The sequence below is a fragment of the Myripristis murdjan genome, chromosome 12, assembly GCF_902150065.1.
Source record: "Myripristis murdjan chromosome 12, fMyrMur1.1, whole genome shotgun sequence".
Classification (NCBI taxonomy): Eukaryota; Metazoa; Chordata; class Actinopteri; order Holocentriformes; family Holocentridae; genus Myripristis; species Myripristis murdjan.
In genome coordinates this window covers 23,195,629-23,210,701 of record NC_043991.1, presented here as the reverse complement: position 1 = coordinate 23,210,701, position 15,073 = coordinate 23,195,629, and the positions used below count along the sequence as shown (strand labels likewise).

Below are 15,073 nucleotides of genomic sequence, written 5' to 3'. Positions count from 1 at the left end.
AATGTAATTTTGTCATCTTTTTGCTTCCCTCCCAGCCTTCATTTCTGTCTGTTTGTCTTTTTTCTGTGTGTCTCTCTGTCTTTCTCTGTAGGATCATCTGCCTCTTAATGTTTCACACAGAACAGGGGACAAGACAACAATGTTAAGTATCTCAAGGCCAAACTGTGCTAAAGGAAGATAAAAAGCCAGGTTCCCAGGCCCTGACAAACAATACCTACTGCAACATCCCTGTCTAGTCACTCCTATTTCCTCCTTCAGGCAGACCAACAGAAACCAACATCAGCCTTCACACCTGACGTGAAAGTCATTGCAGTCCACCTGTCCTGCACGTCCACCATGTCCATTGTTTTCACTCTCATGATGGTGCTTCTGGGCTCTTCGCTGGTGACGACATTTGTCCTGCATCCCTCCGGAGAGCAACCTGCAATGTCTGCTGACTCTCCTCTTACCAGGCACAACAGGTTAGTATCACACATGTTTGTGCAACACACATAAAACTGTTTCTTTGAACTTTTCATATAGTGAGTCTATGCAACAATGATCTTTCACTGTTTGCAGAGTATTAAACATTTTAGAGCAGGATGGTCTTGCAGAGGTCATTTTTGTTTTAAAATAGCCTTGGAACCCTAGACAAGCAGTTTATCATGCAGGTCATATTGTGGAGTGATATTATCTTTCATAAGGTCTGTGTTCATGCATGCTTTCTGTTGGCCTTTTCAAATGGGCATTGGGAATATGAAGAGTTTGGCTGTGATACAAGGTCATGGTGACCTGTGGTGTAAGAAGAGTAATAGCCCCGGCTGTAACACACTGTTCTTCTCAAGCATTTGCCGCATAATCAATCACTCAAAAACACTCTCTCTGACTGAGCTTCAGTGAAGAGCCACAACTCTGCAAATTTATTTTCTGGCCTTGGTTTAAGCCTTCCAAAATCAAGATCATTTTCAAACAAATCTTATTTTAGGCTCCTGAAGGTGGAGTTTGTTTACACAAACATATATATTCAGTGCTTCTTTATTTTTTGACAATTGTGACCTGACAGGATGAATGCAACATTATCAGCTTCACTATAAATGTTTTGTAAAATAATGTTTTCTGTATTTTAATCATGTGAATGATGTGTGTGTGCAGGTGCCGGGATGAGTCATTACAGTCCATCAGGAAGGGACTCCTCAGAGATCTCAACCTGCAGTCAGAGCCATGGCTGCCTGTTGGTGGGCTGACCAGGATCAGGGAACAGTGGAAAAACAGCTTCAGTGCCATTGCTCACACAGCCAAGTTGACTGCAGGTAGGATCAGACCCAGCACAGGAACAAACATGAAAAGGTTATGATCAAAATCATGTTGCAAATATCAAAAGTGGTTTTGTCCAATGTCTCCCCAGTTCCTACACTCCCTGGCAACTCTGAGACACCGAGTGCTGCAAACAGCACAGGCCTGGAGTGCTGCCAGAGGGCTTCTGAGATCTTCCTCAAAGGTACACACCATGTTTGTGTGTGCGTGTGTATGCATGTGTGTGCGCGCGCGTACACGTGTGTGCATGTTTGCATGCATGTGAATGCACATGTGTACTCTCTGAGTGAGAAAACACAGCAGCCCATGTCTTGTCTCCTCTATCTGACAGATCTGGGCTGGGACAACTGGGTGATCTATCCTGAGAGCATCACGTTGGTCCAGTGCACGTCCTGCAGCTCTTTGAGCTGTCCATCACACTCCGTCACTGCCCAGGAAAACCCCTCACAGGTACAATTCTGTTAGCTTCTGCATGCTTACACAAAGAATACATTTTTGTTGTAAGGTGCTAAAAAAAATAACAAGAGAACATGCCAAAATAAAAAAAAAAAAACAAGTAAAATAACAACATCCTTATTCTATGTGAGAGATCAAAGTTATTTTTCCTTGTAAACCAAAGGAAATGTGAGTGAATTTACTGCCACGCTTTGGAAACAGGATGTTCCAGGTGGGTTTCTCAGATAGCAACAGGCACAGTCCATCATGAGAAAAAATAACTCTTCAGACTAACTTAAGACCGGTGATTACAGGATTATCAGCAGAATGTAAAACATGTTGAACTCAGTTCAATATGAAGCGCAGAATCCAACAGAAGAAATTTAATTTCATTTCACTAAACTAATATCACTAATTCTTTTTGTTTCATTCAGATGAGCAAATTTATGCACTTTAGGTGCTGAAATATCTACTGTATGATTCATACATTCATGCATACACCCTGTAGATTGTTTACCGCGATATCAAGACTGCCTATTAATTAGAATTATTAATTATTAGTGATGGTAACACCCCCACCCCGTATCCCCTGACTCTCTCTCTCTTTGTCTGTTTTTAATGGTGCAGGTGCCATGCTGCCAGCCCACCTCCCAGGAAATGATGCCCATCCTGTACATGGATGAACTCAGTACCCTTGTCATCTCCTCTGTGCAGCTGACCCGCAGGTGTGGCTGTGACCCTGACAAACTTCATGCTGCCCAGTGAGGAGGAAAGCTTGTTTTACAGTCCTGTCAATGTGAGTTCTGTAGGCCATACATGAGTTTGTAACAGCAGTACACCATGCAACACAGAATATGAGCTTGTACAAACATCCTATTGCAAATCAAAGTCTCAGGCTCATATAGGTAGATACATAAAGATCAAAGACAAGAGCACATCACTGGCACTTAAACTTCTGTCAGCAGCACTTCCACTGTATGTGCAAACTATATTTCTATAACTTTTGGTATTTAGCCCATTTCCAAGTGTGTTCATCAGCACCGCACATGAGAAACAAAGTAATCTTTATCCAAGGTCTAATAATGGCATTCCTATACAAATGAGCTTCCAAGGATAGATAATAAGTTTCTGATATGGCAGACCTGTCTATCCATCCCACTATACACCACATAATCACATAATTCATCACGTAATCACACCTCATTACTCTCAGATCCCAATCTACATGTGTATGCACTCCTTTGAAAATCGATTTATCAGAGCAATCAAAGCATTTCTCATGTGTGCACAGAGCTATTTAAGGCAGCCATATTTCACAATAATCCCTGGCTAGCAAACGTCATGGCAATAAAGCAGCTGCTAAGCACTGCTGAGTGTTCCCTACAAATATGTGAAGACTGTGTCAGTGTCTGAGGCCAAATCCTCTCCTGGGACAGCAGCTTCTGCTGCTGTGATCTGTGGAGTACAGCCATTTACCACAACTCTGTTGTATTTTACAAGCAGTGCTTCCTTTGCTGAAAAAAAAAAAAAAGTTCATGTAGTTTATTTCAACACATACATATACATATATATATTATGGATGGATAGATAGAAAGATTTTTTTTCAACAGTGAGAATAATAATGGTAGATTAAAATCTGTTGTCCCCAAACTCCGTATCAGCTCTCTTGCTGCTGCCGTTCTTTGTCTCTGAGTTTGAGCAACATCTGCACTGTGCTTTCCCACAATCGTCCACTGGCCGTGCTCCATTTGACATATTTCAGCTGGTAGAAGAGACAATCGTGACCACACTGCCCTTCAAAGGCAGCATGCAGTAACGTTAAATTTGGTCTTTATGGTATCAGTGAAGACATGCTCTGCCATGCAGCTACACATCCTGGTGTGTGTTTTATTGTGTGTTTTACAAGGAGAACTCACAATTCAAATGCAATTCAAATGTGTATTGCATCCAAATTGTGATTTAAGGCAAAAATTAAATTGTGCCAATTGGATGTTTTGTTTTTTTTTTTCTTTCAGTGTGAGGATTCCATTTTTTTTATATTTGATTTTTCTAGCTGTCCTAAAAATCCTCTCCTGTGGGGGACAAATGCTACAGTCTTACTGCATAATGCACAGCCGCCTCTTCTAGTAAGACATTTTGTTCTGTTAAATCATTTGTTGAGCCAAGATTTTGGTTGGTTTGTTACATAATGAAGTGAAATGTCTGTTTTTGTATTAGCAGAGTTCTTGATGCATTCTAATTTGTCCACCCCCCTTGACCAGTGTGTCCATCAGCTTCCAGTTGTACATTTTCACCTCTGTTATACTCAACGATGAATGATATCGCTAAACCAGCCTTGTTTTTAGTTGTGCACACACACTAATTCACATAATTTATACACATGTACCTCACCATTCACTTCTTCAGATGTTTCACAATAATATTTTTCACAATGATATGTAAAATATTATATAATCTCCATATGTAACCAGTATTTTTACTTAAAATGCACAATGTTTATTGTTGTTATGCCATTTTTATCACATTTTGAATCCATGATTTTTTTTTATTTGTTTTTTGCTCACATCCTTTGAATTGATTAAAATAAATCACAGATGTAACCAGAGTGTACATATATATGTTTTTCCCCTTGTGCAGTTATTCCCAGTGGAAGATTGTTGAAATAAAATTTCTTTAGTGGTGATGTCTGTTAGCTGTCAAAGCTGTCTGAATCAGAGAACAGCATATGTATTACCTCATGCACCTACAAGGATTTCCAAGATGTAGATTACATTTTTTTTAATGGTAGCTTGCGTCACATTTTGCTTTAAGTGCAGATCCTGTGGCAAATGGAAATATTTAAGCTCATGCAGTCTCATGCTGGGCATGTCCTGCACACACAGGTGCAACAGAAACAGAAAAGTACATTGATCTGAATAAAGAGATTGTACTGTAACAGCTGGACAAGGATAATATTTTAATGTTTCTGCATTCAAACAGTGAGTACAACTGAAAAGAAGAATAAAATATAGTAATATTACCATTAAAATAATAACAACAAATTACCAATAACCAGCTTATGAACAGTCTTCTTTTATCAGAGAACTTTGTATCAGTCTTCCACTCTTGGAATAAATGTTGCTGTGCTCTAAATTACATATCACACGCTTCCAATAACCGTCTTCTGAGCCCAAGACAAAGCTGGTTCCATGCCTAGAAATTCAGGACTGGTCCACCTTTGGCTCTGTGCTCGGATATGTACTCACATGTATCACATATCACCACTAACACAAGCAGGTTATCGTTATTTTCCTGTATTGCTAAATATTGTATTTGCTCAAAATGCAATAGCATAGCATGAGACAATTAAAGGAATTAAAGGATGCTGTTAACCCAGGCAACACCAAAGTGCCTTAACCTTTTAATCTTTATTTGGCAAATGGCATATGCACAGAGAGAGTGCTTTGGTATAAATATTTTGGTATCTGGCTGGATGATTGTTATTGGGATGTTATATATGCAAAAGCTACAAAAATACCACCACTATTTCTACTATCCTGCTAGGGCAATTGTTTCCTTGTGATGTCATTTGAAGTAGTTATTTAGCACTTTTTCTATAATAATAAAGACTTATTACATCTGAGTGGATTGTGTTGTGATTTGAGTGTCCCTGCCTTGTAACTTTAGATGGCCAAGCTAAAAGTGTCTCAGCTAATCCCTGCTTCAGAATAGGTGTTGCAAAATACATAATTAATGATTAGTAATTAATTTCTGTTTTATTTACATATATGCTATTAACTTGCTTACAAATTTTATTGACTCAGGAAAAATGAATTTGTCTTATATTAGTTTTATATGAGTTTTATATTAATTGTAAGCAACTTATTAACAGAAATAACATATTTGTTATTAGACTTTTCTAGTTATAACGGCAAGAACAACACTGCCCAACCCTTTAGTCAATGAGGCCAGCCTCATTGGTCTCTGACTGTTGGTAAAATGTCTGGTAAATGAGCTGCTGAACAGGTCATGGTTTCGAGCAGCATGGTCAGTCGTCATATCACCCTGTTGGAAGACTCTCACCCTCATTTAAAGCACAAAGGAGCATTACACCCAATGCTGTGTGCAATTAAATGTTAACACAATGTGTTAATGTGTTAATGTCTCATTTTAGTGAGACCATAACTTTAGCTGATGAGATGGGAAGTACCTGGCTTTACTGCTTACAGAGGATACAGAGGATTCTGCATGTAAACTGGTCAATATCTAGATGTATAATTTCCCACTGTGTCATAGAGCAAAAGCGTGACCTCTCAATACAGCCATATCTGTATTTTAATCACTTAAAGTGAAATTGACAGCAATGCCACTGGATATTTAAAATGTCATCTTACAGTTAGTGAAGTTAAATGTAATATGCAGTATGTTACTGCATACTATGAGAATCTGTAGCTATTGCTAGAACTTGTGTTTTACTTGCGTTGCACTTGCATTTTGTGTGTGTGTGTGTGTGTGTGTGTGTGTGTGTGTGTGTGTGTGTGTGTGTGTGTGTGTGCGCGCGCGCATTTTGGTTATAATATAAGCAATACATACAGATTCAAATGCACACTAAAAGTATAACAACACTAGAAATTCCTGTTCCTTATTGGAGTATGCATTTAATTAAACTATGTTAATCCAAGCTCAATCAGAATTCCAATTGTTGTTCAAATAATTATCTACCCTCCACCTTCTTGTTTGATTGGATTTGGACTTCTCTGCCAAATGGTGACAAGGAAGGGTGGACATCTGAGAACTCTGTCTGCCAGGAGGTCTTGCTGTGTGATGATCTTTACACAGAATGATGTCTCCGTCTGCTCTTTGTCAAAGTGGTGTGTGACATCGTATCGGAGGCCACAGTTCTCGGCAAGCGTGGTGGGGTTATTGTGTGCGTCCAGCGTGCCAAACGTGGGGGCAGTGGATTTCAGCTGCAGCTGCTCTTGTCCTACCACAGATATGTCCACAGGCAACACCACGAAGGCATACTGAAAGCTCTCTCCTATGGTGCACTGCAGATCCATCGACCAACAGTATTCTCCAAGGTCTCCTGAGGAGAGAAGCTGGTTTGTAATGCACATCACCGACACAGATCATTTTATGTGCAACACACTGCAGGTGTGTGTCATGTAGTTTAAAGCACAGCAGTGATGCAATAACTTCACTGACCAACATATTTTACAACATACACTGGCTGCTTGTAAGAAAAGTGAAATTAATTTGATAATTTAATTCACAGTAGGTTTTAATTTCAGGTACTATTTTAAGCAGGCAGCTTGTGACATTCAGCTGAGCTGCACATCACGAACCCCCCATAGTTTAAAATGAACTGATTGTCTTACCTTCTGTTGAATCTTTGAAACGTATGTTACGATAATCCTGGAGCTCCAGTTTTTTAGTGTAGGTCAGCCAAGTGCACTCCATTAAACAATCACTTGGTTGAGTCAGCGAGCGGGGCATCTCTTTCACCAGATTTTCTTTCTCTGTACACTCGATTACTCCTGCAACCAGCAGAAGGGGTGGCAGCATGCCACACAACATCCAAATTGTGAAATACCCTGCCATTCTGTCCTATAGCAAGGAAACATCAAAGTAGGAGCAGAGCTGAGCTTTCTCCCCTTTTCTTGCTGTCTTCTTGTGCTGTTTTATTTTTTCTCTCAGTCAAGGACTGATATCTTCTCTATACACAACTCTCAGGAATCATTCCACAGCCTTCAAGACGAGATAGATAAATGTTTTAAGTCAAAAAGCATGCAGAGCTGAAAATCTTGAAGACCTTTACAGAAGTGCGTAGCAGACTGTGATGCTCTTCCTCTCTTCCTCTGCCGCCTGATTTTCTAGAGAACTGTGCCAACATTTCTTCCTCTGCTCTTTTCCCCCCTCAAAACCTGAGCTGTAACTACATGACAGACACAAATTATTGTTAGGCTGCAACACTAGACATCACCACTTTTAACTTTTAGCAATATCAGAGGTTGCACGGAAAGCAACTGCATGAAGAAACCAATTCACACATTGGTAACATTTGTGATTTATTTTAATCAATTCAAAGAATGAGAAAAAAAAAAAGAAAAAAAAAAGAAAATCATGGAATCATAACGTGATAGCAGTTTCATAAGAACAATAAACATTCTGTATTTTATCTAATGATACTGGTTACATACTACAATGATATAATATTTCACCTATCACAGTGACAAACATTATTATGAAAGGTACATGTGTATAAATTATGTGAATTAGTGTGTGTGCACAACAAAAAAAAGTCTGAGTCTTAGCGTTATCATTCATCATTGAGTATAACAGAGGTGAAAATGTACAACTGGGAGCTGATGGACACACTGGTCAAGGGGGGTGGACAAATTAGAATGCATCAAGAACTCTGCTAATACAAAAACAGACATTTTCACTTCATTATGTAACAAACCAACCAAAATCTTGGCTCAACAAATGATTTAACAGAACAAAATGTCTTACTAGAAGAGGCGGCTGTGCATTATGCAGTAAGACTGTAGCATTTGTCCCCCACAGGAGAGGATTATTAGGACAGCTAGAAAAATCAAATATAAAAAAATGGAATCCTCACACTGAAAAAAAAAACAAACACACAAACAAACAAACAAAAAAAAAAAAAACATCCAATTGGCACAATTTAATTTTTGCCTTAAATCACAATTTGGATGCAATACACATTTGAATTGCATTTGAATTGTGAGTTCTCCTTGTAAAACACACAGTAAAACACACACCAGGATGTGTAGCTACATGGCAGAGCATGTCTTCATTGATACCATAAAGACCAAATTTAACGTTACTGCATGCTGCCTTTGAAGGGCAGTGTTGTCATGATTGTCTCTTCTACCAGCTGAAATATGTCAAATGGAGCACGGCCAGTGGACGATTGTGGGAAAGCACAGTGCAGATGTTGCTCAAACTCAGAGACAAAGAACGGCAGCAGCAAGAGAGCTGATACGGAGTTTGGGGACAACAGATTTTAATCTACCATTATTATTCTCACTGTTGAAAAAAAATCTTTCTATCTGTCCATCCATAATATATATGTATATGTATGTGTTGAAATAAACTACATGAACTTTTTTTTTTTTTTTTTTTTTCAGCAAAGGAAGCACTGCTTGTAAAATACAACAGAGTTGTGGTAAATGGCTGTACTCCACAGATCACAGCAGCAGAAGCTGCTCTCCCAGGAGAGGATTTGGCCTCAGACACTGACACAGTCTTCACATATTTGTAGGGAACACTCAGCGGTGCTTAGCAGCTGCTTTATTGCCATGACGTTTGCTAGCCAGGGATTATTGTGAAATATGGCTGCCTTAAATAGCTCTGTGCACACATGAGAAATGCTTTGATTGCTCTGATAAATCGATTTTCAAAGGAGTGCATACACATGTAGATTGGGATCTGAGAGTAATGAGGTGTGATTACATGGTGAATTAAGTGATTATGTGGTGTATAGTGGGATGGATCGACAGATCTGCCATATCAGAAACTTATTATCTATCCTTGAAAGCTCATTGGTATAGGAATGCCATTATTAGACCTTGGATAAAGATTACTTTGTTTCTCATGTGCGGTGCTGATGAACACACTTGGAAATGGGCTAAATACCAAAAATTATAGAAATATAGTTTGCACATACAGTGGAAGTGCTGCTGAGAGAAGAATACGTGCCAGTGATGTGCTCTTGTCTTTGATCTTTATGTATCTACCTATATGAGCCTGAGACTTTGATTTGCAATAGGATGTTTGTACAAGCTCATATTCTGTGTTGCATGGTGTACTGCTGTTACAAACTCATGTATGGCCTACAGAACTCACATTGACAGGACTGTAAAACAAGCTTTCCTCCTCACTGGGCAGCATGAAGTCTGTCAGGGTCACAGCCACACCTGCGGGTCAGCTGCACAGAGGAGATGACAAGGGTACTGAGTTCATCCATGTACAGGATGGGCATCATTTCCTGGGAGGTGGGCTGGCAGCATGGCACCTGTACCATTAAAAACAGACAAAGAGAGAGAGAGTCAGGGGATACGGGGTGGGAGTGTTACCATCGCTAATAATTAATAATTCTAATTAATAGGCAGTCTTGATATCGGGGTAAACAATCTACAGGGTGTATGAATGTATGAATCATACAGTAGATTTTTCAGCACCTAAAGTGCATAAATTTGCTCATCTGAATGAAACAAAAAGAATTAAAGTGAAATTAACTTTCAAGAAAATAGGTTAAACATTTCATTCTTCTGTTGGATTCTGCGCTTCATATTGAACTGAGTTCAACATGTTTTACATTCTGCTGATAATTCTGTAATCATCGGTCTTAAGTTAGTCTGAAGAGTTATTTTTTCTCATGATGGACTGTGCCTGTTGCTATCTGAGAAACCCACCTGGAACATCCTGTTTCCAAAGCGTGGCAGTAAATTCACTAACATTTCCTTTGGTTTACAAGGAAAAATAGCTTTGATCTCTCACAAAGAATGAGGATGTTGTTATTTTACTTGAATTTTTTTTTCTTGGGCATGTTCTCTTGTTATTTTACCTTACAACAAAAATGCATTCTTTGTGTAAGCATGCAGAAGCTAACAGAATTGTACCTGTGAGGGGTTTTCCTGGGCAGTGACGGAGTGTGATGGACAGCTCAAAGAGCTGCAGGACGTGCACTGGACCAATGTGATGCTCTCAGGATAGATCACCCAGTTGTCCCAGCCCAGATCTGTCAGATAGAAGAGACAAGACATGGGCTGCTGTGCTTTCTCACTCAGAGAGTACACATGTGCATTCACATGCATGCAAACATGCACACACATGCACGCACACGCACACACAAACATGGTGTGTACCTTTGAGGAAGATCTCAGAAGCCCTCTGGCAGCACTCCAGGCCTGTGCTGTTTGCAGCACTTGGTGTCTCAGAGTTGCCAGGGAGTGTAGGAACTGGGGAGACATTGGACAAAACCACTTTTGATATTTGCAACATGATTTTGATCAAAACCTTTTCATGTTTGTTCCTGTGCTGGGTCTGATCCTACCTGCAGTCAACTTGGCTGTGTGAGCAATGGCACTGAAGCTTTTTTTCCACTGTTCCCTGATCCCGGTCAGCCCACCAACAGGCAGCCGTGGCTCTGACTGCAGGTTGAGATCTCTGAGGAGTCCCTTCCTGATGGACTGTAATGACTCACCCCGGCACCTGCACACACACACACACACACACACACACACACACACACACACACCATTCACATGATTAAAATACAGAAAGCATTATTTTACAAAACATTTATAGTGAAGCTGATAATGTTGCATTCATCCTGTCAGGTCACAATTGTCAAAAATAAAGGAGCACTGAATATATATGTTTGTGTAAACAAACTCCACCTTCAGGAGCCTAAAATAAGATTTGTTTGAAAATTATCTTGATTTTGGAAGGCTTAAACCAAGGCCAGAAAATAAATTTGTAGCTCTTCACTGAAGCTCAGTCAGAGAGAGTGTTTTTGAGTGATTGATTATGCAGCAAATGCTTGAGAAGAACAGTGTGTTACAGCCGGGGCTATTACTCTTCTTACACCACAGGTCACCATGACCTTGTATCACAGCCAAACTCTTCATATTCCCAATGCCCATTTGAAAAGGCCAACAGAAAGCATGCATGAACACAGACCTTATGAAAGATAATATCACTCCACAATATGACCTGCATGATAAACTGCTTGTCTAGGGTTCCAAGGCTATTTTAAAACAAAAATGACCTCTGCAAGACCATCCTGCTCTAAAATGTTTAATACTCTGCAAACAGTGAAAGATCATTGTTGCATAGACTCACTATATGAAAAGTTCAAAGAAACAGTTTTATGTGTGTTGCACAAACATGTGTGATACTAACCTGTTGTGCCTGGTAAGAGGAGAGTCAGCAGACATTGCAGGTTGCTCTCCGGAGGGATGCAGGACAAATGTCGTCACCAGCGAAGAGCCCAGAAGCACCATCATGAGAGTGAAAACAATGGACATGGTGGACGTGCAGGACAGGTGGACTGCAATGACTTTCACGTCAGGTGTGAAGGCTGATGTTGGTTTCTGTTGGTCTGCCTGAAGGAGGAAATAGGAGTGACTAGACAGGGATGTTGCAGTAGGTATTGTTTGTCAGGGCCTGGGAACCTGGCTTTTTATCTTCCTTTAGCACAGTTTGGCCTTGAGATACTTAACATTGTTGTCTTGTCCCCTGTTCTGTGTGAAACATTAAGAGGCAGATGATCTGACAGAGAAAGACAGAGAGACACACAGAAAAAAGACAAACAGACAGAAATGAAGGCTGGGAGGGAAGCAAAAAGATGACAAAATAATTTTTTTTTTTTTATTGCCACACCAAATTGCAGCATGTATAACTGATACATTTGTAGTGGTGGTCATTCATAACACAGGTGTTTGGTGAAGTTGTGGAACTGCAATAGACTTCAGTGCAACAATCTTTCTGGTGAACAAAGGTTATAGTAAACAATGTTAATTGAAAAATATTATTGCATATATTCATAAAAAAGAATAATAAAAGAATAGGATATGCATGCCCTGCATACAGAGAGAGAGCACAGTCCACCAAAGCATCTAAAAGAAGAGAGACTTTTTGATTTTTCTTAAGTTAATGCTCATTCCTGTAGGTGAATATGACGGGCCACACCTAACAGGAGACACAGTCTGTCCATCTCATGAATAGTTATCAGTTTCCATTATAACTCGCATTTTTTGGCCTGACATGAAAGACACCAATCTCCACTGATAAACGTGAAAACAGTCCTTCTGCTCTGCACTTGTCATTCAAGGACAGAGGATCTGCAGGGAAGAGAGGTAACACCAAGCTATGAGGCCTGCAGGTGATGTAAACTTCTGAAAGCACAAAGGGAGAAGCTTGGCAGCGCTCATGGCCCTGTAAGCCAGCGTGTGTCAGAGACATGCATGGAATGGGAACTTCAAGTCCTTAGATGCCCTCTCCTCTGTGAGGCCTTAGCTGGGTCCCAATACAGAAAAAAATATTTCTCATGTGGCCTGAAATAAACTCTCTTTGTTAGCCTGTGCCAGCAGATGGTGAGCACATATCAAACCGTCATTCATCAACAGTGTGGAAGGAATTCTTGGTACAAGCTGATACAAGACCTGCACTACTTTCTTTTGCCCAGAACAACCAAATGCTAAACTTCACAGAGCATCTAACATGTGATGACAATCTGGTTTTCAAATCCCTTATTGTAAAAATGCCAGTTCTGACATGCAGAAAAGACTTCTTCTTGCTCAAAAACTTCACCATTAATGTTTATATAAATATGTGATATCTATCTGTCTGCTTGGCTAACTGATAAAACAGGCTCCCTCTAGACATCAAGTCTGCCCCCACTCTGGAGTCCTTCAGGGCCAAACTGAAAACTCACCTTTTCAATGGGGGTCTCTGATTTGGTATGCTGTGTGTTGTGGAGTGTATGTGAGATGAATGTGTGGGTCTTCCTGTTGTTCTTGTCATGTTTTGTCTCTTTTGTTCCCAGGCTGCGCCCCGGGCCTATGTAATAGTTGGATGGGGGGCGCATTATAAATAAACATAACATAACATAACATAAAGGGACAAGACAAAGATTTAACAGAACAGATGCAGTGCAGCTGTAACTTGATCTTGCCAAATAGTGCGCCTGCATCGATGGATGAAAACTGTGTTGTAACTCGTTCATAATGTTTTATTAATGGTTTACAATCTGTTTACAGTCTAACTGATAATCTTATTATGAACCACTCATAAACCATTCATAAGGGCAGTTTTACTGTAACGTGATGCTGTCAAATATATTTAATGTAAATCAGCAACACTGAAAGGTGGTTCTGTTGGAGCGCCACCAGTTTAAATATCATCTAAATGATCATCATATCACTAAACATGTTTTTAGTACTTCTAGTGATGAAATCTCTATAATGTTCTGGGAGAACTCAGATCTCAAACTTAGGAATTCAAGTCTCATCTCTGGGTTGGCATATCTCTAGAAATGGTAACACAGCTGGGGAAGGAGTGTTTGTTTGATTTTGCTCAGTGTTGTCCAATATTGTTGGTCGTGAAGATTTTAATTATAATAGGCACACATGGACAAATGCACTGCGTGCGCGTGCGCGCACACACATGCGCGCGCGCGCACACACACACACACACACACACACATCAGAGGTCATTGTGAGATAATGCGGCTTGAAACATCTTATAGCCAAAAATGAGGGAAGGCCTTGAGCGTCAGGTGCCTCCCAACACTTCGTTCGTGTAGTAACACTGGGAGTCACACACCAGCAGCTGCTCCTGGCTGTGATCACAAGGGAGCACAAAGGTCTTTCATGCCCAGATGGAGGACCATGAAGGAGGCATGTGCAGATGTTCCACAAACACAATAGACATCATTGAAATGTGTTTAGATCAAGAGAAAAATTGAAGAAATCTTTCTTCTTCTTCTGAATTTGAGGAATAAAAAATATAAAAGTGTTGCAGAGAAATATTAGAAATCTTTTAGAAATGTTTAGGCTTCAGATATGTAACAATAGAATCAAAGAATTTATCACGTGTCTGAAATCTGGTCTGTGGACTGGGATAAACTGCTAACAAATATGACAGAAGTGTGTTGTTGTTAAGATGTTATGCAATGGTTTTCTTACTTTTGCTTGCTGTTTTTACCTTTATTTCTCACACATCCAAATCAGTGTTCTGGAAATATATTTCTGCATCTATATTCGTTAAGGTGAGTTGTTTATACAATGCAAAGCTACACATTTACATTTCCTGGGCAAAAAGTATGTCCTTTGTAGACTGATTGAGACTGCTGAGAGCTAATTATGCGAATTGTTCACGTCATGTTGTTCATGAGGTCAGCAAAACTGTCAGGGTTCATCCTCTGTGGAGCATGAATGTGCATACCAAATTTCCTGACAGTCCAGCCAGTAAATTTCAAGATATTTTACTTTCAAGATATGTTACTTCTGAGTAAATGGACAGACAGACAGACAGACAGACAGACAGACAGACAGACAGACAGAGTGACACTGCCAGCCTTAGGGCTGCCTGCTACCAAAAACTATGCACAGTTAATTTGGTGAGAGAAATTTGCTGGGTCTAATGAAACTACTGAAACATAAACTCACTCACAAAACAATCCAGAACAATATGAGTCTTTATACCCAATATGGTCATGGTGCACAGAGTATCGTTATATACAAAGATAAAATTAAAATGTGATGCATCATAACAAAAAAGTTGTAAAATACAGCTGTTTTACATATAAAGAGAACAAGGTAAAGAGGTCCCA

General features: G+C 39.8%; 2 protein-coding genes across 2 annotated transcripts; one reads left to right on the top strand and one right to left on the bottom strand.

The window, feature by feature from the left end:
- The first annotated feature begins 233 nt into the window (after positions 1 to 233).
- On the top strand, positions 234 to 3,308 carry LOC115369553 (derriere protein-like). The gene is made up of 5 exons (XM_030066185.1): positions 234 to 461; positions 1,132 to 1,289; positions 1,385 to 1,477; positions 1,625 to 1,743; positions 2,356 to 3,308. Exons 1-5 carry the CDS (start codon positions 337 to 339, stop codon positions 2,491 to 2,493), a joined length of 633 nt encoding a protein of 210 aa, XP_029922045.1. The 5' UTR covers positions 234 to 336; the 3' UTR covers positions 2,494 to 3,308.
- Positions 3,309 to 8,799: 5,491 nt separating this feature from the next.
- Positions 8,800 to 11,868, bottom strand: LOC115368961 (derriere protein-like). Its single transcript, XM_030065426.1, has 5 exons — positions 11,641 to 11,868; positions 10,790 to 10,947; positions 10,602 to 10,694; positions 10,356 to 10,474; positions 8,800 to 9,748 (listed from the first exon to the last, which is right to left on the bottom strand). Exons 1-5 carry the CDS (start codon positions 11,763 to 11,765, stop codon positions 9,611 to 9,613), a joined length of 633 nt encoding a protein of 210 aa, XP_029921286.1. The 5' UTR covers positions 11,766 to 11,868; the 3' UTR covers positions 8,800 to 9,610.
- Positions 11,869 to 15,073: the final 3,205 nt, after the last annotated feature.

What these genes read in the sequence shown, in the direction of transcription:
- LOC115369553 (XM_030066185.1), top strand. Translation starts at nt 337, where the DNA reads ATGTCCATTGTTTTCACTCTCATGATGGTGCTTCTGGGCTCTTCGCTG. An exon ending in CACAGCCAAGTTGACTGCAG is followed by an intron (nt 1,290 to 1,384) that starts GTAGGATCAGAC and finishes ATGTCTCCCCAG; the next exon opens with TTCCTACACTCCCTGGCAAC. An exon ending in CCCAGGAAAACCCCTCACAG is followed by an intron (nt 1,744 to 2,355) that starts GTACAATTCTGT and finishes TTAATGGTGCAG; the next exon opens with GTGCCATGCTGCCAGCCCAC.
- LOC115368961 (XM_030065426.1), bottom strand. Translation starts at nt 11,765, where the DNA reads ATGTCCATTGTTTTCACTCTCATGATGGTGCTTCTGGGCTCTTCGCTG. An exon ending in TTCTGAGATCTTCCTCAAAG is followed by an intron (nt 10,475 to 10,601) that starts GTACACACCATG and finishes TCTATCTGACAG; the next exon opens with ATCTGGGCTGGGACAACTGG. An exon ending in CCCAGGAAAACCCCTCACAG is followed by an intron (nt 9,749 to 10,355) that starts GTACAATTCTGT and finishes TTAATGGTACAG; the next exon opens with GTGCCATGCTGCCAGCCCAC.